At 48.0% G+C, this 23,312-nt stretch overlaps 1 protein-coding gene across 1 annotated transcript in view; it reads right to left on the bottom strand.

Moving 5' to 3' along the window:
• LOC136635926 (copine-2-like) overlaps window positions 1-14,817 on the bottom strand; it is a 45,916-nt gene extending 31,099 nt beyond the window's left edge. Inside the window, exons 1-2 of the mRNA XM_066610998.1 lie at window positions 14,644-14,817; window positions 13,064-13,138 (exon numbers count right to left, since the gene is read on the bottom strand). Of these exons, the coding sequence (XP_066467095.1) occupies window positions 13,064-13,138; window positions 14,644-14,697 (129 nt within the window). The 5' untranslated portion in view covers window positions 14,698-14,817. The remainder of the gene's footprint in view (window positions 1-13,063; window positions 13,139-14,643) is intronic.
• Between the last annotated feature and the right edge of the window lie 8,495 nt (window positions 14,818-23,312).

Raw genomic sequence — 23,312 nt, 5'->3', positions numbered from 1 at the left:
GGGAAGGGTCAAAGTACCCTCCCATCTTGATGCTCCTTTGCTTCCAGATGTCTCCCTTCCAAAGCAGCTTCTCTTTCTCTCTCTCTCTCTCTCTCTCTCTCTCTCTCTCTCTCTCTCTCTCTCTCCCTCCCCCCCTCTCTCTCTCTCTCTCTCACACACACACACACACACACACACACACACACACTCCTGGAGACCACTCTGATGAGGGCTGGCCCACCCATGAGGCCAACTGAAGTGTTTGCCCCAAGCAGCAGGTTGGTGGAGAGGGTTGCCCATCTTGGTCCATTAACTTGCCTCCACTGTTCCTCCTCCTTCTCCTGCTCCCAGGACTGGAAGAGGGGGCAGAGGGAAAGAAGAAATGTGGAAGGGAGGAAAGTGCTGAGCTGGAACACTGGAGAGTGGGAAGAGCAAAGGCTGGCACATTATTGGGAACGGGGGGGCAGCATCAGGCGTGTTTCTTCAGGTGACCTGGGCTGGCCTGACTGTGACATGAGTTTGCGTAGAGGTTTAGCTCTTCTGCAGCATGTAGAGTCAACACTGCTTACCCTTCAGCCTTTACTCAGTTGAAAACAAAACCTTTGTTAAGAATCTGATGGCAAGCATCTAGCCTGAGGCATCCACCATGAACTGCAGCCTTCTTTCTCTGCACGTACATGCTGATATTCAGCCACAGCACTCCAAAGGGGAGAGAATGGGGAGATATGCTGGCTCAAGTTTTGACATCCTTTTCTGTTCCACCCGCTGCGCCTGGAACCGCCTCTCACTTCTATGTTCTGTACAGCACCTGTTCACACTAAACAAACACTCAGTAGTAGCGGTGGTAGGTGGCAGAGAGCCTGGTGACAGACGTCTCTAAACTGCAGGCTCGACAGGGCTCAAAACCGGAAGCCAAGTGGTCATATGCCAATGCCCTGCTCCCTGCACTGCCAGAACCCTGCACCACTAGGACCACCGGTCCATGAAGGAGATCGCAGGCAGCTCAAGTCAGAATAATAGGCCAGAATCCTTCCTGGTCCTGGGAATCAAGGGACCTTGGATAACCAATCCCCTGACAGCAATGCTCAAAATTCAAACAGTTTGTTGCTGTGCCTCAAGTTCGTCTGTCTACCTGCCTGCCACTGCCTGTTCTTCTCTAGGTACCTGCTGTCTCTCCAAGATCTTTCTAATTTACTGTGCCCCAATATAAGCAAATACTTAAAACAGGCAACAAAACGTCTGAGAAGCAAGTGACCTCAGCAGCAGAGCCAGCCCAAGAGCTCCTAATGCCTGAGGCAGCATGACAAATGCTGCCCTTCCTCACCCAACAATGTGCCAGCCTCTGCTCCTTCCACTCACAGTGCTGGCAAGTAGTCAGGAAGAGATGGGCATCCTGACCAATCTGCTACCAGAGGCAACTACTTTAGTTGGCTCATGGCTGGGTCGGCCCCGCTCAGAGGTACGCAAGAACTGGTCAACTTGTGTCACATGAAATCTTCTTCTGCCAAGTCACCTGGCTCAGTACTGTCTGCACCAATTGGCAGCAACTCTCTGGGGTTTCAGGTGGAGGGCTTTCTGAGCCATACATGGAGATGCTACCAGGGACTGTATCCGCATGCAAAGCAGGTGGCAGGCCACCAAGTTATGGTCCTTCCCCTAAATTCAGTACTGTCTAGCTTCTAAACATGGAACCTTTGTCAAAGCTTTATTCCATTTGGTTGACTACTACAAGCCATGTGTGGAAACCCACCAGAGCTGGTATGCTGTGGCTACAGAGTGGTTCCCAAACTGGTGGGTCACCACCCACTAGGGCAACTGGAAGAGGACATTCCTCCTTAAGGGAGTGGTCTTGCTGATGGCAGCAGCAGCACTGTCAGAATTGCAGTAATGCTGCTTCCAGGGGGCTTTTTTTTTACCTACGGGGGGGGCAAAATTGACCCGCTGTAGGGTTCTGGAGGCTCGCAGCCCCCTCTGATCTCCTCTGCAGCTGCTGTAAAAAGTCCTTATCACCGAAGCTACTTCTTGTTTTCTTGCAAAAACAGGAAGTAGCTTTAGATAGGAGATAAAGGGTGTTTACAAAAGCCACGGAGAAGATCAGAGGGGGTTGTGAGCCTTCAGGACCCTGCAGCAGGCTAGTGCTGCCCCCTGCTAACTAAAAAAGCCCCCTGAAAGTGGCGGCACAGCGATCCCTGTGAGGCTGTTGCTGCCCCCGCTCCCCTCCCATGTCCCCCTGTAGGAGTTTGGGAATCACTGCTCCAGGCCGATACAACATTGCTGGAGGCCCTGGGGCAAAGAAAGAACAAGACCAGACAGACTGCACCCGCACAGCCATCCATAAGTTGGGGACTAGCCATACTTGGCTTATGATCACCCTGAGGTTCCACTTTGTAATTTTCAGAGGATAGCTGCGAAAGGCGATTGGACGCTTCACCTGTACTGGAATCACTGCTCTGAATAAGCTTCACTTGTCCTCACCGATGTCAAAAATTCATAAAGTGATCCTCATCTGGCTAGCACAAGTCTGTATGGCCAATTCAAATAGCACTGTCGTCCCTCTCTCAACTTCTTTTGTCCTCAACGATGCCAAACCTCATTGTCAGAAGGTTACCTAGACACTCACTCACTCACTCACTCTCTCACTCACACACACAGATGGGGGGGGGATTCTGGCAGAAGCAGTACTGCTTTGCCTCCCTCTCCCCCAAATCAAAATGCCTGAATATTCAGCATGGTCCTAGACTTCAGTTCCTGCTCTACCTCCAGTTTGTGTCCCAACTAGAATTCTGACCAGATTCTAGGCCCCAGCTTTCAACGACACTAACCATGGCCCTCCAATGTCTTCACCCTGCCCTCATCCTGCCAGAATTCATCTTCAGTGGTGTATTTGGAGGGGACGGAGCACCCAGTCTGGCAGGCAGCAGGCAAGCGGCTCCTCCCTTCAGAGCCATTCCCGCCAGGGGGAGCAAAACGGAGCCATACAGCTCCGTTTCGCTCCCCCCACCAGGAATGGCTCCGAAGGGAGGGGCTGCTTGCCCACCCCGCTGAGCCTCCCCACCAGACTGGCTACTCCGCCCCCCCCCTCCAGCCACGCCACCATTCATCTTCCTGCCAGAATTCATCTTCCAGCTGCAGATTACTCAAAGTTTCACTGTGGTTCCTGGCAGGTCAAGTCTCACCTGTGTTATGGACCTTCCCAGCGTTTGAGCAAGGCCATCACTCTTTCAACTCCAGTTCCTAAGCAGTAAAATAGGAATAGTATAATATCGCTTCACAGAGTTATCATGAGAGCACTGTGACAAACTCCAAGACGGCTATAAGGTCAGTCACAGGATTGCTTGAATTTTAGACACAGCTCGCTTCAGATCTCAGTATCTACTACAGTTTTCCTTGGAAGTCAAGCAAGTTGAGTATTGGCAGCGCAAGGAGTATTTCTGTCTACAGCAGGGGTCTCCAAACTTTTTGGCCAGAGGGCTGCATGAAATATCTGGCGCAGTGCTGAGGGCCGGAAAAAAATTTAAATATAAAATTTAAATAAATAAATTGGAGATGGAACTTAGATGAATGCATAAATGAATGAATGGGCTCATTCACTCAGCCTCTCTAGCCCTCAGAACACCCTCCAGGTGCAATCAGAGCACAGCTCTGCTCATGTTCAGTCGACGGGGCCAGAGGCTTTCAGGGGACAAGAGGCTGGTCGCGTGCCGGACAGAGGCTCGCTGCGGGCCACATCTGGCCCCCGGGCCGGGGTTTGGAGACCCCTGGTCTACAGCACGGGCACAGCTACAGCAATGATCTGTTTTTGACACATCTGGGGGCCTGATCTGTTCCAGAGTTAGCTTGGTGTTCAGATCCATTTCTCAGATATCTGGGAAACTAATCCAGATCTGGGAAATTAATTAATCCAGATTCAGGAGGGGACACTGAGGCTGTATAAAGGCCCCAGCACAGATTCTGAATTAAATTTTCCTATATATAAATAGTTAAAAGGAAAATAACAGGTCAAGTATCAGCAGTGGTACTAGGCAGGCAAACCAAAAACACATTTCCAATGCAGCCTCTGAGTTTCTTTCTGAAGCGCCAGGATCTCCATTTGAGTTTGTGCCACCTGTGGGAATGCCGAGAGCAACAGACCATTAAACAGCAGACCATCAAAACACATGGAAGGCAGAAAGCTCATTACTGTAGCTGCACATAAAGGGAGAGTGGCATCACAGCCTGCCTGCAATTAGCTTCCATCCAAGAAGGTCTGTATTAAGTCCTCAAATCAGGCCATCCTTTACCACTCCTTTCATTTCAAGCAACCTAAGGGAAACTCTGCTAACCACAGAGGAGAGCTGGAGTTTGAAGAAAGAGAAGGCGGGGGGGGGGGAGCGAGGACTACTGGGAAAAACAGATAAAGGACTCAAAGAAGATGGACAGAGAGGTTGGTTGGTTGGCAACCTTCAGTCTCGAAAGACTATGGTATAAGCCTACAGCACCCGGTATTCCCAGGCAGTCTCCCATCCAAGTACTAACCAAGCCTGACCCTGCTTAGCTTCCAAGATCAGACATGTGCAGGGTAACAGTTGCTGCCTGAGAGGTTCCGCCCCTGAGTTCCTGGTGGTTTGCTAGAGGAGGAAGCTGCTGGTGGAGACCACCAGAGGACAGGTACCTGCTCAACAGGAAGCAAAGTAACACAAGGGTCCCAGGTAGCACCTCCAGGTAGGGCTAGGAAAGAGCCTCTCCAGAACCATGGAGCACCACTGCCTGGCAATGCTGAGCTTTACAGACCAATGGCCTGATCAAGGCTGGCCCATTTGTGAGGCCGACTGAGACAGTCGTCAGGCAGCAGATTTAGCAGGGCAGGGCAGTAAATTTAGCAGGCAGCAGATTTAGCAGGGCAGTAAATACCAATCTACTCCCTGGACTGGGAAAGGAAGTGGAAGAGGAAGCATGGAGTAGAGGAGAGTTGTAAGAGAGACACATCTGTAGATCCCACATCAGCAGAGTGAAGTGGCTCATCACTTTCTTCTCCTCCATACTTTCTCTTCTGCTCCAGTTCCCTCTTGGAGATGATCTACAGCCAACCACTCACATCTTCAGCTTTGTCCCCTTCTTCCAATCCAGGAGTTAGGAGAAGACTGGCAAATCACCAGGGAAGGGAAGACAGCATCTGGCATGCTCAGGAAGACATGGTCCAACCCTGGGGCACAGCTTTTTGCACCTCAAGAGGAAAACAATACATACCAAGTAGCCTCTGGAGGTTCTTGGGGGCGGCTCTGTTCTGGATTACGCTGAACGCACTGAAATGTAATCCAGATAAAATAGAACACTGTTGGATGGGAAACCCTGCTCTTCTGGACAAAGGTACCCATCTAGTTTTAGATGGGGTTTTGCACCTCTGGAAAAGTCAAGAGCATAGTCTGGGGATGCTGCTGAACCCAGAACTGTCCCTGTGCCCAGGTGAACTGCTGTGGCCAGGATAATCTTTTGCCAGTTGCAATCCTGCTCAGAAGGAGCCTTGGTTACCTGTGCATTGCTCCCATCAAACTAGTCTACTGATACACAGGAAGATGCCTGGTCCCAAGTCAAGCCATAGGTCTAGCTACCTCACTGTTGATGGTGTCTATCCAGGGTCACTCTGGATAGATACCAGCAATGTAACCTTCTGTGTGCTCTGCCAACAAGCTGCAGCCTGTACCAAGAATAAAGTTATATGTACTATAATGCGCTCTACATGACGCTGCTTTTAAAGACCTTTCCAGAGTATCTGCTGATGCAAAACATAGCTGCCAGAACGTGGGTGCGAGTAGCTCAACACATTACACCTATTTTATTCAACCAATCAGGAATACACTTCCAGACCTAGTTTAAAATGCTGGCTTTAGCCTCAAGAGAACAAGGCAGCAATGGAGGCAGGGGGAGGGAAGAATGGGTCTGTGAAGAGGGTAGGCTCAGCATCAGTAAGGTCGCCAATCCTAGACCCAGTTCCATGGCGCTGTTCCAAGTGGATCTATCCCAGCGAATTTGCTATAGCAAGTTGAGAAGAGCCCTCTCAGCTGCAGAGGCTGACCCCACATAAGGGAATGAATGTTCCCTTACCTACAGGAGACCTCTGAAACTGCCCTTTTCGCAGGATGCAGCAGTGGCCTTTTTGGCACTGCTGTATTGCCAGGGGGAGAATAGGATTGGGCTGTTATAACAGTATTTATATACTGCTTTTCAACAAAAAGTTCACAAAGCAGTTTACAGAAAAAATCAAATAACTAATGGCTCCCTGTCCCAAAAGGGCTCACAATCTGAAAAGATGCAACACCAGCAGACAGCCACTAGAAAAGACACTGCTAGGGTGAGGTGGGCCAGTTACTCTCCCCCACTAAATAAAAGAGGAGCACCCACTTGAGAAAGTGCCTCTTAACCAGTTAGCAGGGATTGTTAAAATGCTTTTCTTTCCTAGTCTCTTATTTTTCAACAGACTATGCAAGAAGCTTCTCAATGAAGCAAGGCTCTAAGTCAGTGTTTCTCAAACTGTGGGTCAGGACCCACTAGGTGGGTCACAAGCCAATTTCAGGTGGGTCCCCATTCATTTCAATATTTTATTTTTAATATATTAAACTTGATGTTACTATGGCCTGAGATTGAATTTGGGAAAATGTTACACAACTGTGCTTACAATAGGCTGCTCTGTATATGCTTTTAACAATGATAGAAAGTGGGACTTATTACTCGGTAAGTGTGGGTAGGATTGCAGCCTAGGATTGTTACAAATTTTCCTGCTTGATGATCTCACTTCTCACCTGACAGTTTTTCATTCTAAAAGGTGGGTTCCAGTGCTAAGCATTTGAGAACCTCTGCTCTAAGTTGCAGCTTACTTAGCTTGGGCGTAAATCTGACCCCGATCACCACCAACAGCAGGCTGCAGAACTGCGCAGCTGGCTTCAAACTTGCAAAATGATGCTGGGGAACACGGATCCAAGTTTCGTTGCTTCCTCCCATCCACAGAGGCAGTTTCCTTACATAATTTCCTGCTTGATTGGTGACTGGCTGAGCGCGGGCAGAGGCCAAACTGAGATGAAGATGTCTTCAGTGGCACTAAATTGAGAACATCTGATCAGTGAAGGAGATGGAAGCCCACAGGGGCACACCAAATCAGAGTGGGCGGCAATTTGCATGCTAAAGCAGATCACGTTTGCCAGTGACACTGAAAAAAAATGAACAGACTGTCTCTTTCTCCTTTGCTGCCCCTTATAACAGGAATTACTGTTAAGCACACCCACTGCGATGCTGCTTCTCTCTTCCTTCAAAAAACCCCCCTTTTCCACGAAGGCTCTGGCACTTCCCCCACCTTAGTTCTCATCAATAAAAACAGTGGAACTGTACAACCACTCCGTCAGGCCCTATATGAAATGCTTTTAGGCTCTGTCCCAAGAGCCTCCCTGTTTCCACTTTTAATGTACTGCTTTCATTTTAGCTCTGCTTTTTATCGTATGATATTTCTGGTTACTGAAATTTTCCACTGCTGATCCTACCCTTAGTTGAAAGTTTTCTTTTTATTGAAAGCCAGTCTGTACGACCTTTATTTTAAAAATCAACATAAAGATTTAGTAAATAATCTGTGTTTATTTTTCAAATCCATACCCCGCCTTTCTAAATAAAAATCAAGGTGGCCAACAACCAAGAAAATTTAAAACACAATATATCATCAAACCAAAATGCAACACATCACATCACATGGCCACCCACAGCAATTAAAGCTGCAATTGCCTGTACTAATAAATACTGCATAAAAGGGGGAGTTTAATAACATCAAGAACTCATAACAGCAGCATGACATAAAGCATTAACATTCGTAGAAAAACATAAGCAACAACAGCAACAAACCTAATTGAAAGCCAATTGAAATAAGTTTTTAAATAATTCATTTTCTTAACCCATTTCTGCCTAGCCCACAGGTGTATACATTTGATCCCTGTTGCATATACGCAAATGGTTGGCAACCTTCAGTCTCGAAAGACTATGGTATAAGCCTACAGCACCTGGTATTCCCAGGCGGTCTCCCATCCAAGTACTAACCAAGCCTGACCCTGCTTAGCTTCCGAGATCAGACGAGATCGGGCATGTGCAATGTTGGGCAGAAATGGCTAATAAAAAATTAAAACAGAGACCAAGTTCGTACAACACCTTCCCCTGACTTTCCTCACCCCCCTGTGTGGAATTTTAAATTGCACGCTTCCCAGGACAGGGGCTGGACAATTTGGATGTCAGTTTATAGAGTGCCCAGGCACACAGAACATTGCCTGCTCCAGAATCTGACCACTGCTCCATAGCGCTCTGTATTGTTAGCACTGAGCATCTCTCCCAAGTTTCAGACAACAGACTTCCAAAGCCCTACTTGGAGATGTCGCCAAGAATTTAACTCAGATCTTCAGAACACGAAGCAGAGGCTGAATCACTGAGAAACAATCCTAAAATCAGAGATCAACAGCCTAGGCACCTGAGGCGATCAGGGCAGAGGGGGAGGAACAGGCCCTGGTGCCAGTGCCTCCATTCTTCTCATAGAGCCATCCTGATTCCAGGGTTGAAACCAGTAGATTCCACTGCCACCAGGCAAAAAAGCCTCTCTCCCAGTTATGTGGAGAAATCACCCCCCCCCCCCCAAGTTTAGCCAATAGCATTTAACCACAGAGAAATCTCTGGCGAAATTCAATCCATTCCAGACAGGTAAAGAGCTAAACATAAAAAAGTTGGGGGAAGTGAGACTGGAAAAAAACAAACAGGAGAGAACAAGAGATTTGAAAGAAACCTCTAGAAGCCACAAAATACACCCAAGGCTGCTTAGGCAAAAGAAGGAAACAATGGTTGAAACCCCCCCCCCCTTCATCCCTGGAAATAGTCTGCAAATTAGCTACAGGAGACAGGACTGAGTTATGGATTCCTTCCAAAGCAGAGATCAAAACAAACACCAGACCCTGAATTTGCAGATTTGCTATAATTCAAGTCTGCTTCAACCATTTCTAAGGCAAGATCACCACGTTGAAGGGAAATGATGCATTTCAGAATTCAAGATGGCAGGGTCCTGGGTGCCAGTGACTTCATTCTTCTCACATATGCCTCATCTCACATACCATGACATACATGACTGCACAGTGATAACAACTGGCAAGAACTGCATGGGAGAGGCGCAGGTGCATGAAGCAACATCTCCATATGGGCGTGGTGCACATGGCCTTTGCCATTCATGTGAAAGTGGGAGCTTAAAAGGGGCTTGGTGTGATCATGCACAAAAAACAGGAGATCTGTGTCCAGCCCCCTAGGGAGATGCCACAGACTGGTTCTCACCTACAGCGTTGAGCAGGGAATGGACAATAGTTCAACCTCTCATTGTTTCCCCCCAGCAACTAGTATTCCAAAATCAACTGCTCTTGAACATTAAGGCTCAATACAGCTACCACGGCCAATAGCTGCAGATTAACCTTTCCTCCTCCGAAGAATTTCTCTAATCCCATCTAAGACTCAAACAATGTGTTGTTTTAGAAGTGTCACTTTCCTGTGACTTTAAAAACAAGAATGGGGGCTGGGAGAGAAATACAATAAGGATTGGAACAGCAGCAAATAGGAAGTGGGGTTTTCCCTGCATCATATTCTTATCACTGCCTCTCTAACTGTCCTTGGCTCTACTGGGGCCAATTTTATAGCTTCTTTGTCAAAAAAAATATTGACCTGAAAAATGATGTATACTGTGGTTTTTCTTATGTACAAAGTACCTTATGACCCAAAAGCCACAATATGAAAACACCACCACTACAGGTGGAGATGGTACATCTCAACAGGAACATCAGGTCAGATAAAAAGCGGCCATAAATAAGGTCAAGCAAATGATGAAAGCGGAAGGAGGGAGTTCCACAGCCTGGCACAGAGAAGGTTCTCTGCCATCTTCTCCTCTGTCATGACCCTGTAAGTGGCAGAGAGCACATGAAAGAACATCTTTGGATGACCTTAGAGCAGCATTTATTAGCCAGTGGTACATGTTTCACTGGTGGTATGAGGTGGTGTCTAGTGGTATGCATAGGACCCCCAGACACCCAGCACCCAGCAGCAAGACCAGAGACATGACACAACAAAACAGCGGTAGGCAGCTCAGTTTAGCAGACAGAGCTCCAGCAAAAAAGTTTTCAAAAAAGCTTTCAGCTCTTCCACCCACCCTGAGGCTCTTACTGGTGATAGTCACGTTGCATCTGACCTCCCAACCTAGAAGTAACTGGAAGATGGCGCCATTAGATATTTGATTTTCTCTGTAAACCGCTTTGTGAACTTTTTGTTGAAAAGCGGTATATAAATACTGTTGTTGTTGTTGTTGTTGTTGTTACTTCTGGTGGTACTTTAGGCAGACCATGCAGAGTGGGGGGGGGGGAATTGAGAAACATTGCTTTAGAATGTGGATAGGTTGGGGATGGGGAAAGTGGAAGTTACTTAGGTACTTTGGGTCATTTAGGTCTTGCAGGATAACCATCAACATCTCAAACCAAGCCCAGAATCACAAGCTGCTGGAACAATAATGGTGTTATACAATCCAGTGACCTGGTTCTACTCTACTTTACATGCCAGTTGAAGTTTGTGGATGCTTTTCAAGGCGAGTCCTACACAGAACATATTATAGTAGACCAACTTTGAGATGACTACAGCTGGTGCCATGATGGGCCAAATCTACCATCCCAAGAAGCAGACACAAGTGGTGCACCATTGTATTTGCTGGACAAATACACCCCTCCACATCACCATTGCTGCCCCCAACATTCAGGTGGAGTAACCAGTCAAGGGGCACAGGCAAACTGCCAAGTGGAGCTTGCAAAGGGAGGGTAACCCCATTCAGAATTCCAGGTTCATATTGAGCAGGAGTGTCTCCATCTTGCCTGGATTAAGTGTCAGCTTACTTGCCCACATCCAGTCTTTCACAGCTTCCAGGCACCAGATCAAAAGCAGCTGAACAGGAGCAGCATAGGGAGGGGAATTTCCATCAGGAGTGGAATGGGGGCAATGGGTGAATTCCATCCCTGTGGCCCCAGTCTCCCAGTAGTGAATTCTATAAAGAAGGAAGTGCTTCCATGAGATTTTCTGCTGAACCACAACCCCACTAGCAGCTCCATGTGCACTGCATGTGGAGGCTATCAAATACATGAACCAGAGGCATGTTTGCAAGAACAGTACTAAGCTGTGCCTATGTTCTCCAAGGGAAAAGGTAAGGATATGAAAGGTAAAAGACAAACAGAATAGGAGAAGATCACAAGCACATATTACACTATCCATTACAGCAGCTTGGACTGCTGAAGAGGCAAGCCACATTTAGCTTTCAAAATTTAAATTGAATAAGCTTGCCTTTTCATTTCAAATTTCAGATACACTCCTGGCTCTTCAGCATTTTATTTTCTATATGATGTCAGGGTCCAGACCATGTAACAGTGTACCAAAAAACACTGCTGATGGACCCAAGGTAGAGGTGTTTGTTTCCATTGAGTAAGATAGGGGTAGCCTTTTTGCTACACATTGGTTGCAAGTCGGGCGACCATTGGTTTAAGAGAGCAATAATTTAATATACCCAACACAGCAGCAGTCCTCTAGCTCACAACACAATCCCCGCAAAGTCCTCAAATGCAAAACAAGTTGCCCACCCTTTTCGAACAATTATATTTGACATATCAAAGGCTTCATTTCATTTATAAAACCAGTGATCTACTTCTACGATAGCAAATGCACAGCTCAATGTGTATTAGTGCACGAGAGACTAAAAACTGTTGCTAAGAGATCTGTTGCTAGGGGTACAGCCCCATCCCCCTTGCCAAACAACTTTGGCGATCATCATCCGCGTTCATCAGGCCTCTAAGCTTGGTGCAGTGCTCAACACAGTTCTGGCATGGAAGAACTTCCGCAAGATAGAGAGCAGTGTACACAGCTGTTGTGTACACTGTATTTGTGCATTTGTACACCCATGTTTTTGTATTATCATCACATGATTTTTTTTAAACTAACACCATTTCATGTGGAACCATTCAGTCAAAGCCAGACACAGATTCCAGAGAGATTCAAGTCTCCCTTGAAAACCTCCCACAACTTTAACTAGATCAGGCCCTTTAACATTTTTCCAGATTTGGCATAAGGTCCTCGCCTCTCTCTCTCTCTCCACACCTGCCTGTAATCTTCCCTCTTCCACCTCCACCATCCAAAGTTTTCCTACTTCCTCAAACACCACCACCCTGTCTCTTTTGCTGTCCCTTAAGCTTAGAATGGCCTCTCAGAATACTTGCAGGATGTCACCTCATTGCCTTCTTTCAAATCCCTTCTTAAAAGCCACCTTTCCTGTGAAGTCTTTGATATCACATCCTGCCCCCATCCCCTTCTGAAATGGGCAGCCCAAACCTAACTTGCTCTGGAACAGGTAGGCTGGCGAGCAAGTATACAGCACAAGTTTCAGGTAGCCAGAGGTTCAGCCAGGGGCAAGGGGAAACTTTCCCCTTACCCTGGGGAGACCCACTGCAGTCCCAATAGGGCTACTCGGATCTGCACCATCTCAGGAGGTGGTGCAAATCCAAGCAGCCCACCTAGGACTGGCCTGGTCCACATGGAACAGGGTTAGGAGCTGATATAACTGATGGATTCTGGCCACGCCTCCCACTCGCCCTCAGGAATGCCCATCACCTGCCCTCCCCCTTCCCTGAAATGCTTCCCTCCTGCCTCCTCCCCACCCTCCTCATGGCCTCCCAGACCCCTGCACTGGCCGAGCTCAGCTGACACAAACTCGCATTTCCCTGAGCTCGCGTCAGTGCGGGGAGGCCAGAGTGGCCTTTTGTCCCCCAGAGTGGCACAAGTGCTTGACGGCACTTTTGCGACACTTCCAGGCCAGTGCAAAGGACTTGTGTTGGCCCAGGGCACAGTTTGGATTGTGCCCTAAGTTTACATTCATGACTGGACACAACTGCTTTCCCTGGATACCCTGCCTCCACCCTGTCTTTTGTCTTGGGCCAGAATATATATATATTCCAATAGAAGAACTGTTCAGAATTCATGAATAACCAAGTGCAGAATTCATTCTCTGCCTTCCAGCAGACCATACCGTTATCATTCCTTTTCCAGCTGGTTTTCCATTGCCCAGAAGGAGAGGTCTCGTGATTTTCTTGCTTGAGACAATCTAAGATTAAAAGACAAAGAGACTTATAAAACAATTGCCCAACAGACATGCAGCACATTCAACCCAGCGGCTACGGAATGAGGCACGGGTGTAATCCAAGTTCGTGATGTGCCAAGGTGGCTTGTATGGCCGACATGCAGCACAACCCAATGTATGTCTACTCTGAAGCAAACCCCAGTATAAAATCAGACTTACTCCCAGGAAAGTGTGTATAATGCTGGCCTTTCAGCAGGCCAGCAACTCATGCCTTAAACCAGTGGTTCCCAAACTTGTTTGATTGGTGGCTCCCTTGACAGCAGCTCCCCACAACCTTATATATTGTATAGGGTGGCAGGTTTTTCATAAGGATTCCATGGCTCCCCTAGCTGATTTCTGCAACACCTGCGGTTTGCAAGGAGCTGAGCTCCTACAGTTTGCAAACTTGTGTAAATATAGGGGATTAATGTTTTAAGCATCTTTTCTCTGGTGTGTTTGTTTACAAGGGCACAAGCCTAACCAGGTCTACTCAAAAGTAAGTCCTATTTTGTTCAATGGGGCTTACTCTTAGGAAAGTGTGGTTAGGATTGCAGCCCAAGTCTGTCAATGGCAGGTAGTGGGTGAAAGCTGGGTTTGCATAACTAAGCCCCTCAAGCTTTAAGGCTATTCATTTGGGCTGCCTCATTATGAGAAATGTGTCAAGTTTCCCACCCCACAAACAAAGTTTCTTTCTAGATCAACTATTTTTAAGTCTCATAAAGCAAGGTGGATCCCTATACAGTGTCATTTTTAAAAGCGGATCCCAGTGCTAAGAAGTCTGAGAATCACTAGAATAGGCGTTTCCAAGGCTCAGGACTCAATCCTATCCAATTTTCTGGGGCTGAAGCAGCCGTGCCAGTGGGGTGTATGCCTGCATCCTGCATTGGGAGGGCAGTCCCAGAGGCCTCCTCAAGGTAAGGGAACGTGTTCCCTAATTTAAGGTCTGCATTGTGGCTGTTGTGGTGCTGGAAAGTAGGGTTTCAGCAGAAGAATGGCAGGAAGAGGCAATACCACTGAATCCTCACTTCCAGACATCTACCTGATCAAAACTGTCTACCTCCCAGTTGCTATTTGCCTCACAGAGGAAAAAAAAAGAGATAAAGATATCTGAGCAGTTAAAAAGCAGCTCGGCAGAGATTCTAATATATACAATTTGCTACCACTGAAAAGTGTTGGCCACTAGCTTAGATTACTTTTTAAATTGATTACACTAATTCATAGTGGATAAGTCTACGAAAGCGCAATTAGGCACAAGGCAATAAAGCCTCCATGATTAGAGGCAGTATAGCCCTGAATGCTTGAAACAGGGAACAGGCAACCTTGGAAACACGATGCTGAATTAAATAGCCTTGTGATTGGAAGGTCAAATGCCCTGCCCTCCATTCCACTACCAGAACTCATGTTATTGGTTCACTAAGAGAACTGCGGCAACCAGACAGCAGCACTCAAGACAACTCTTAGCATACTGGGAAGTAACAGCACCCACTCACCGTGCCCAAGGTGCAGGAAAACTCTCCCAGAAAGTCATGCTCGTACAGCTGCATACTGGACTTGTCTTGATCAAACAAGGCAAACTTCAGCTTCTGGACTTCTTCAAAGCGGTACTCAATAATGAACTTCTTGGAGAAGGCTGGGTTGAGGTTGTTCACAGCTGTTTCCGTCCTGTCCACCTAGAATCAGAGAACAAAGCCAAACGAGTCCTTGAGATACAATACATCCTTCGTAAGAACATAAGGGCGAAGGCAGATGTCACACTTTTAGAGCAGGGGACCGATGTAGAAATGGACTACACACTATATTTAATCCCAAACATCTCTTTCCTCCCCAGCATTGAACTCAGACAGGATGGAGACTTTTGCAGGCAGAAGCCACACGTCCCCCACTGCGATAGGCACAGTGCTACTTAGCCGGCAGTGGCATCACTAGGGTTTGCAACACCTGGTGCAAGGGACTAACGTGTCACCCCATGATGGACGTCCTCCCATGCAGTGGGTGGGGCAATACCCTGGATGATAGGTGTGGTGATGTACCATAGCCCCGCATTCACTGGTTTTTTTTTGCTATCACGTTTGATAGAACAGAGATATTTCAATGCAGTTTGTTTCACGGCATTCTGCATTAAATTATAACATGATGGTATTATTCAAAAATACCAAGATTGAAAAATTTTTGGTGAGTAGTGGTGTCACCCCCCCTTGTGAGTGTTACTCGGTTGTGGCCTGCACCCCACAGCAATGCCACTGTTAGCTGGTGTCCATAATGTCACCTGCTTTCCCATTTCTGGAGTAGTTTTGCACCGAGAAGGAAAAAAAACATAGCGAGGCAATCTCTCTCTCTCTCCCTCTCTCTCTCTCTCTCTCTCTCTCTCACACACACACACACACACACACACACACACACACACACACACGTGCAAGGAGGTGAAAAAATAATGGCCTCAAACTGGGAAGCCAGGAGAGTGCTGGACTCACACTATCACTAAGGGCATAATACTAACCCCTGGGTTAGGCGAGCACAAGTCACTTGCGTCAACCAGGGGGTGTCACAAACGTGCCGTAAGGCACATTTGCATCAACTTAAGAGTTGGGAAGGCCAGCACAAGGAGTTGCGCTGGCCTCCCCACATCATATCCTGGCCTGGAACCATAAGATTGCATCGGCCAAGCTCAGATGACGCAGGGGAAGGGGGGCAGGGGGAGGGCATTCCCGGGGCAGGCAGGGAGCAGGAGGCGGGGCCAGATTCTAGCCCCATTCTCCAGGCAGCATGGAGTAGTTCCAGGAAGCTCTGCTTGAATCTGTGCCACCTCCTGAGGTGGTGCAGATCTGAGTAAACCTATTGGGGCCTCTTTGACTCTCCCCGGGGTAAGGTGAAAAGTTTCCCCTTGCCCCTGGCTGAGCCACATTCAGCCCCAAACTTGTGCTGGATACAACGCAGGCCTGCTGGCCTGCCTGTTCCAGCGCAAGTTAGGATTGCGCTGTAAAGGACTCACTACAAGTTCTGTTTTTCAAGAACCATCTCACTGACCCTTCCCATACAAATATGACTGCTCTTGAGGGTTCTTTGTAGGCTCATGAATGCAATACCATAGCTAAGGGGGGGCAGGGGTACAGAGTCCCAGGTACCATACTTGGGGGTGTCAAGGGGATATGCCAGAATGCGGATGCTCATCTCCAGGATGCCCGGAAATGGAGGGAGAGGGGTGTGGGGTGGAGGCTTCCGAAGCATCTGCAGTCTGATCGGCATAGTCCATTCATGATAAATGAGGGCTCGAATGAGCCTCCCCACAGAGAAAGCCTTTCAGATCCAACATTGCAAACAAGTTATGTCACAGATGATTTAGGAAAAGGTTTGCATCTTATCTTGAGAAGGGAAATAGCTTGAACTACCATGAAGAGACCAAAGTGCCACAAGGTTACACCCACATGGGGAACAGACATGCAGAGCCCCAGCATTTCATGCAGAAGGCCCCAAGTACAACCCTTGGGGGCATCTCCAGGTACGGGCTGGGAAAGATCTGGGTCGGACTCCCTGGCGAGTCACTACCAGTAAGCACAGACATGTTAAGCTAGATGGGCCAGCAGCCTGACTTGGGATAAGATAGCTTCCTAAGCTCATGGCACATAAGACAACATTGGAGTTCACATTTAATTTAGACATTCCAGGAATAAAGAGCAGCAAGGCAGAATGAGCACATTTAGCAAGTCTCATCTATGGCAAGCCAGTGCCAACTGGATGCTTTGACACAAATCTGTCCATTTGGTTTCAGAGAAAAGCCTTCATTTTGTTTTACTTTTTTTTTTTTTTTGCATGCTCACTTTTGAATTGATCTAAAGTAAGAGAAGGAGCGAACATTCTTTAACACCTCCTACTTCTCACCCTGCTGAAATGGCAGCAGCCACTGTGCTGGGATCTATAGCGGGCCTTTCCCTCCCTACGAGGGCTAGTACCAATGTAATGGGCTCCATCTGTCTTGCTGGCACTCATTCAACAATAGGCTGGGAGAAGAGAAGCAACAGTTGAATGCTTTGGTTTCCTTTCATGCAATTGGCTTAGCTCTTTAATGAGACTTGCATTCCTAGAAGAAGAAGAAAGCCTTGCAAAGAGAATGACAGGTTTTTAGAACTCTCAGCTCTGCTTCCTGTGCTAGAACATGTTTTCAAAACAGCCGTGGCAAGAGGGAGGAAAGAAAAACCGTTTTGGCAGTCACAAGAAATAGAAGAACAGGGCTGAAAGTTATCGTGTTGTAAGCAGAGTTCAGCTTAGACAGATTTTTGAAATGAAGGGTACTGAATGAGAAAACACTTTCTTAGAGGGACCCCCACAAATACTTGCAGCGCAATCACATCTTGCGTTGGAACAGGCAAACCAGGAGGCTTGCTCTGTATCCAGCGCAAGATAGAGCTGCAAAGTGGCTCAGCCAAATGCAAGAGGAAGCTTTTCCCCTTACTCCCTGGGTAAGCCACTGCAGTCCCTATGGGTCTCCTTGGACTTGCACCACCTCAGGAGGTGGCGCACATTCGAGGAGACTGGAGCAGCTTGAAGCTTGAAGCTGCTCCACGCTGTTCGGGGATGGGGGCTAGGATCCAGGGCAGCCGGATCCCAGCCCCACCTCCTGCTCCCTATGCATCTGCCCCTGGGACCGCCCTCCGCCCACCCTTCCCCACCCCAGAAAGCCTTCCTCCTGCCTCCTCCCCACCTACCCCAGAGCCTTGAGTCAACCAAACTCAGCTGACGCAAGGCTAGCCCCGCAAGCCGCCACAGAGGCTGGATGCAGCCTCTGTATGCCAGTGCACCTCCATGCGCTGACACAGCTTGCTCCTGAGGAGGCACAAATGTGCTTTACAGCACATTTGCAACCCTCCTGGCTCCTAACTCATAGACCCTCCTAACTCATCGTTAGGACTGCGTCCTTAATTCTCCTCCACCACGCTAGTTTTGTATACGCAAAGCACTGTAAAGGGCAGCTTCTTTATCTGTAGATTCGGCACCCACAGATTGGCCTTACCACAGATGCCAAACCCCTGGATCGCCCCACTGAAGACCTCCCAGATGTGACTGGAACCTCATTTCAATCCTATCTGTAAGGTTTTCTGAGACGGAGAGGCCATGTGTCACTGTGCTGGCATCACCAAGGATCAGAACAGCTCCAGTCATGTTTGGAGCTCCAGTGGGCCCAAAAACCAAGGATTTCATTATCTGTTGTTTTCGTTAACTGCAAGGGATCCAGGAACAGAACCCCTGCAGATAAGGAGGCACCACCTGTATATGAATTTTTGATTAGATGAAGCCGCATGCAATTATGCGAAACCCCACTTCTCCTCCAACCTATCCAGCACTAGAACCAAGAGTCACGCAATGAAACCAACAGATAGAAGATTTAAAAGAGACAAAAGGAAATACTCCCATACACAATACACAAGATATTAATGGCTACAAGGCATGGCAATGGCAACTACTTTGGGTGGCTTTAATGGGATTTAGATAAATTCATGAACAGCTCTGTCAATAGCTACTAAGTCATGACAATGACATGCTACCTTTACATTGAGAATATGCTACTGGAAACACCAGTTGCAAGGATGTAATGGTGGAAGACAGCTATGCCTTCATGTCGCTCTGCCTGTGGGCTTCCTGAGGCAGCTGGTGGGCCACTGTGGGAAACAGGACGATGGACTAGATGAGTTTTTGGTCAGAGCCATTAGGGCTCTTATGTCTGCATTGGAAAGTGGTAGACTCTCCATCATTGGAGGTCTTTAAGTAGAAACTGCATAACCATTTATTGGGGATGTCACAGTTGTGGACAACCTGCTTTGGCAGTGGTTGGACCAGATGATCTTGTGGGTCTCTTCCAAATGTATGATTCTTCTTCCTTCTGGGACATGTTCCAACACCTGTCGTATTTGAAAATTTGTAACTGAAGAATGTAGACAGAAAGAAAAAAAGTGATGTCCAAGTGATGCAACAGCCCCATTTCCAAGCAGCTTCAGTTGTCCCAAACACTCAAAATTGCAGGCGTGATTTTATCAAATGTTAAAGGCAACCCAAACAAAGCAATTGCACCAGGGGTGAGTTACTTCCAAGTGCAGTGCAGCGTGCTGCAGCTCTCAGATTAACAGCCCCGCTGTTGGAGCCAAGAAGCTTAGGGGCACCCAAGCCTCCCAGCCCCGATATGCTTTTCTTGGCTGCAAGCCCTGGAAAACTGTGACACCAGTGATGGCTGTTCTACCTGGACCGAGTGCTTGTGTGCCAACACCTTTGCACTCTGAAAAGGAAGTCTGTTTTGAATGACTCAAAGCAAGTTAGGATGAGGGGCCTAGGTGGCTTGGCAATGCTTTTTGTCACATTCCTGAAAAGTCAGACCACTGAGAGAGCAGCTCATTCTCACACACACACACACACCATGCTTCCCAGAACTGGACTCCTGAACAACCGCCCTACTGTAGCAGGGGAAGTTTGCTTCCAAAGGCACAACAAGGCACTGACTGTCAGATCAAGGAGCTTGAGAGCTTGGGAGGTCCTCCCTTTGCCAGACCTTGACCTCCATGCTCACCTCAGGTCCCCTTCCCCACCCAGAACCAGCTGCACAGAATCACTGGCTTCCAAAATGGACTGAAGGATGACCATAAAAAGGCCCTACATTCTGAAGGTGACAGGAACATTGCATCCTGTCCTGGCCAAATGCATCCTTGGAGATTTGCACCCAGGACATGTGTCCCAAAATATATACATTAGATGTAACTTTTCATCTTTTAAATGTAAAGATAGGGTTAGGGCTGGGACAAGAGACTTAGCACAGTGGTTCTCACACATTTAGCACCGGGACCCACTTTTTTAGATGAGAATCTGTCAGGACCTGGTGGGAATGGTGGTGTCATGTGGTGGTGTCATGACATCACTTCCGGTGAGATGTCATGACCGGAAGTGACATCATCAAGCAGGACCATTTTAACAATCCTAGGCTGCAATCCTACCCACACTTACCCAGGAGTCAGTACCATTTACTGGCATTGTTAAAAGAATATACAAAGTAGCTTGTCAAAAGTATAGTTCTGTAACATTTCCCCAAATGCAGTCACATACCATGGTAGCATCAAGTCTACTATATTAAAAATAAAATATTGAAATGGACCCACCTGAAATTGGCTCACGACCCACTGTTTGAGAAACACTGACAGCATATACAGTGGACCCTCTTTATCTGCGGGCTAAGCATCCATGGAATCAGACACAACTGGACGTCACTTCCAGTTCAAACCAGTGAATTCCAGCCCCATCTGGAGGTGTTCTGAGGCATGGGGAGGCTGTGTCCAGAGACTGACCTCTGGAAGGCCAGGCACGGCCCACAGGTAAGTAATTACAGGGCCATGCTGACCACGGATTTAATTATTTATGAACTTTGACATCTGCAGGGGTTTGTGGAATGGATCCCCCACAGATACTGAGGACCCACTGAATAACATGAGTTTGTTGCCCAGTTATGGCAGGACACAAATAACCAAGACACACACAAACAACCAGACGTGAATGTTGCTTGCGCAGCAGGTTCCTAATGGGGCTGGGTCAACCCTGTGCAGGTACTTGCTCCCAACGCATGCCTCATAAGGTTCCACTACTATCACCCCCAAGTTAGACCCTGAAGCTTTGCCACCCATTGATGTATCTAAATATCAAAAATCAACTTGTTAAATAGTCATGAAATTCGATAGGGATACGACATTTAATACACAAAACTTCACCTCACAGTCCTTCTCAGTTCCATGCGCTAGATCTAGCTTTCCTGCAGCTATGAAGCAACCCAAGAACACACCATTCTGTATTTACACTGCAATCTATGAGCACTGGGGAAGGAGGAGAGATATTTTTAAAAATCTGCCAACATTTGAACACCAGAAATAGGTACACAATGTGGGGAGGGAGTTGAAGGAATGGAAAATCAAACAAGAGTGATGCTGTGCTGAAATTTTTTTTTAACGGGGAAGTGTTGGGAAAAGCAAAATGGTAATCTTGCTAAAAATACAGGGAAGGTTGGTAGAGAAATAGAACAGCAAGTTACTGTGGACCAGCTGTTTGGGGGGGGGGGAATAAGAAGAAAATGGAACACTCACGTTATCTCTTCAAAACAGTATCCAGTCCTTTGGAAGGATGGCAATCAAATAATCAGCTGAGTGTTAGCGGCAATTACACAGTACAACCCTGGAATCTGGGAATCTATTGTTACATGTTGTTTCTCTCTGTGCTCTGAATAAAGTATTATCCTATAGCACTCTGGTTAGCTTTGCCTTTAGCAAATCCCATTATTTTAATGAGATTTGAACCCAACCCTTCCTGAAGAAAAGGCCCCAACTAGAAGCCCAGGCCTCAACTGAGCTTTCTGTGCCACTTGTAAGCGGTGCAAAGGGCTCCATCGGAGAGCCTTGGGGCCACTGGAAGCAGCACCCATGACAGGAGAGCGCCATTTCCAGAAGGCAGGTGGCACTTGCCTCCTGGGCACCGCTTCCAGCAGCCCAAAGGCGCTCTAGTGGAGACCTTTGCACCACTTACAAGCACGAAATTAGAGGAGGCGTGCACCACTTCCACACTGTTCTGAAGGGCGCCCCTCCCCTTTCCAGCACACCTGGAACGGCTGCCCCCTTCCCCTTTAAGATAAGACGAGAGGGGGTAGCCCTCATACACAGCTGGGAACTGTGCTAAGAGTGGCTGCAGAAGCACAGCCACTCTCGACATGGTTCCCCACTATCTGAGTGCTGCCCCCCTCTTCTTGGCTTGAAGGGGTAAGGGCAGCCATTGCCCTCACCGTCGCCGTGATAGCCATTCCCAGTGCACTGTCACCAGGCCACCCCTCCTCCTTTATAGGAGGAGAGGAAAGGGGCGCCCTAGAGCGTCTGCGTGCTGAGAGTTGGGGTGGTGACCCTCTCTGGCAGCAATTCTGGCCCATCCCCTCCTTCATCGGGAGGAGGTGTTTTGTTTTTTTTAAGCGAAAGCAGCAAGTGGAGCTGCCGGCTTCTTTTGCTTAAAAAAAATGACAAATGGAAGTGGAGGCGGGCGAGGCTGGCGGTGGCGCCCCCCAGAGAGTCAGTGCGTGGGGAAATTGCCCCTCTTGTCCCTCTCTCAGGTCTGCCACTGTATAAGCGACCCCACTTTACAAGGTGCCTCTTTATCCAGTTAGCAGGGGTTAACCCATATGGGGTTTGGCCCATATCCTGGTGTCTTTTTAGACATCCAAACTCGCAGCCAGTTCAGCTGGCCACAGAAGTGTGCAGAAAACCTGCTGAGGCTGTGTAGGCCTTCTGGGCAGCCATTTCAGTACTCCTTTCTACTGGTCCTTGGGAAGCCCCTCGCTGCCTGATGGAAAGACAGAAGAAGAGCCCAGTGCCACCACTGGTGCATCCACCAAGAGCAGCTTTAATCGCTGCATGTCCTCCTGGGCCAGACTGTAAAACTTGATCTGCTTGTGACTGTCCTTGGTTTGGCCCACTTCTTTTCTACTGATATGTGAAAGGGTAGGGACAGGGGCTCATCTACCCGTTGGAGAGAGAGAGCAGTGTTCAGACACTGCTGAGACAAACAGTTTTTCCTGATACCCACAAACCCCTCTCTTGCCCCTCCCCCCTGCATCCCATTTGTCTCACCACTGCTCCCTCTCCAATTTCCTGATACCCACAAACCCCTCTCTTCCCCCTCCCCCCTGCATCCCGTTTGTCACTCCACTCTTCGCTCACAACAGGAGAGGAAACTGAACGCTTTCCACATGCGCTGCCTCCGACGCATTCTCGGCATCACCTGGCAGGACAAAGTTCCAAACAACACAGTTCTGGAATGTGCTGGAATCCCTAGCATGTATGCACTGCTGAAACAGAGATGCCTGCGTTGGCTCGGTCATGTCATGAGAATGGATGATGGCCGCATCCCAAAGGATCTCCTCTATGGAGAACTCGTGCAAGGAAAGCGCCCTACAGGTAGACCGCAGCTGCAATACAAGGACATCTGCAAGAGGGATCTGAAGGCCTTAGGAGTGGACCTCAACAAGTGGGAAACCCTGGCCTCTGAGCAGCCCGCTTGGAGGCAGGCTGTGCAGCATGGCCTTTCCCAGTTTGAAGAGACACTTGGCCAACAGTCTGAGGCTAAGAGGCAAAGAAGGAAGGCCCATAGCCAGGGAGAC

The sequence above is a fragment of the Tiliqua scincoides genome, unplaced genomic scaffold, assembly GCF_035046505.1.
Source record: "Tiliqua scincoides isolate rTilSci1 unplaced genomic scaffold, rTilSci1.hap2 HAP2_SCAFFOLD_141, whole genome shotgun sequence".
Taxonomy (NCBI): Eukaryota; Metazoa; Chordata; class Lepidosauria; order Squamata; family Scincidae; genus Tiliqua; species Tiliqua scincoides.
Note: the sequence above shows the minus strand (reverse complement) of the source record. Positions and strands in the feature narration are given on the sequence as shown.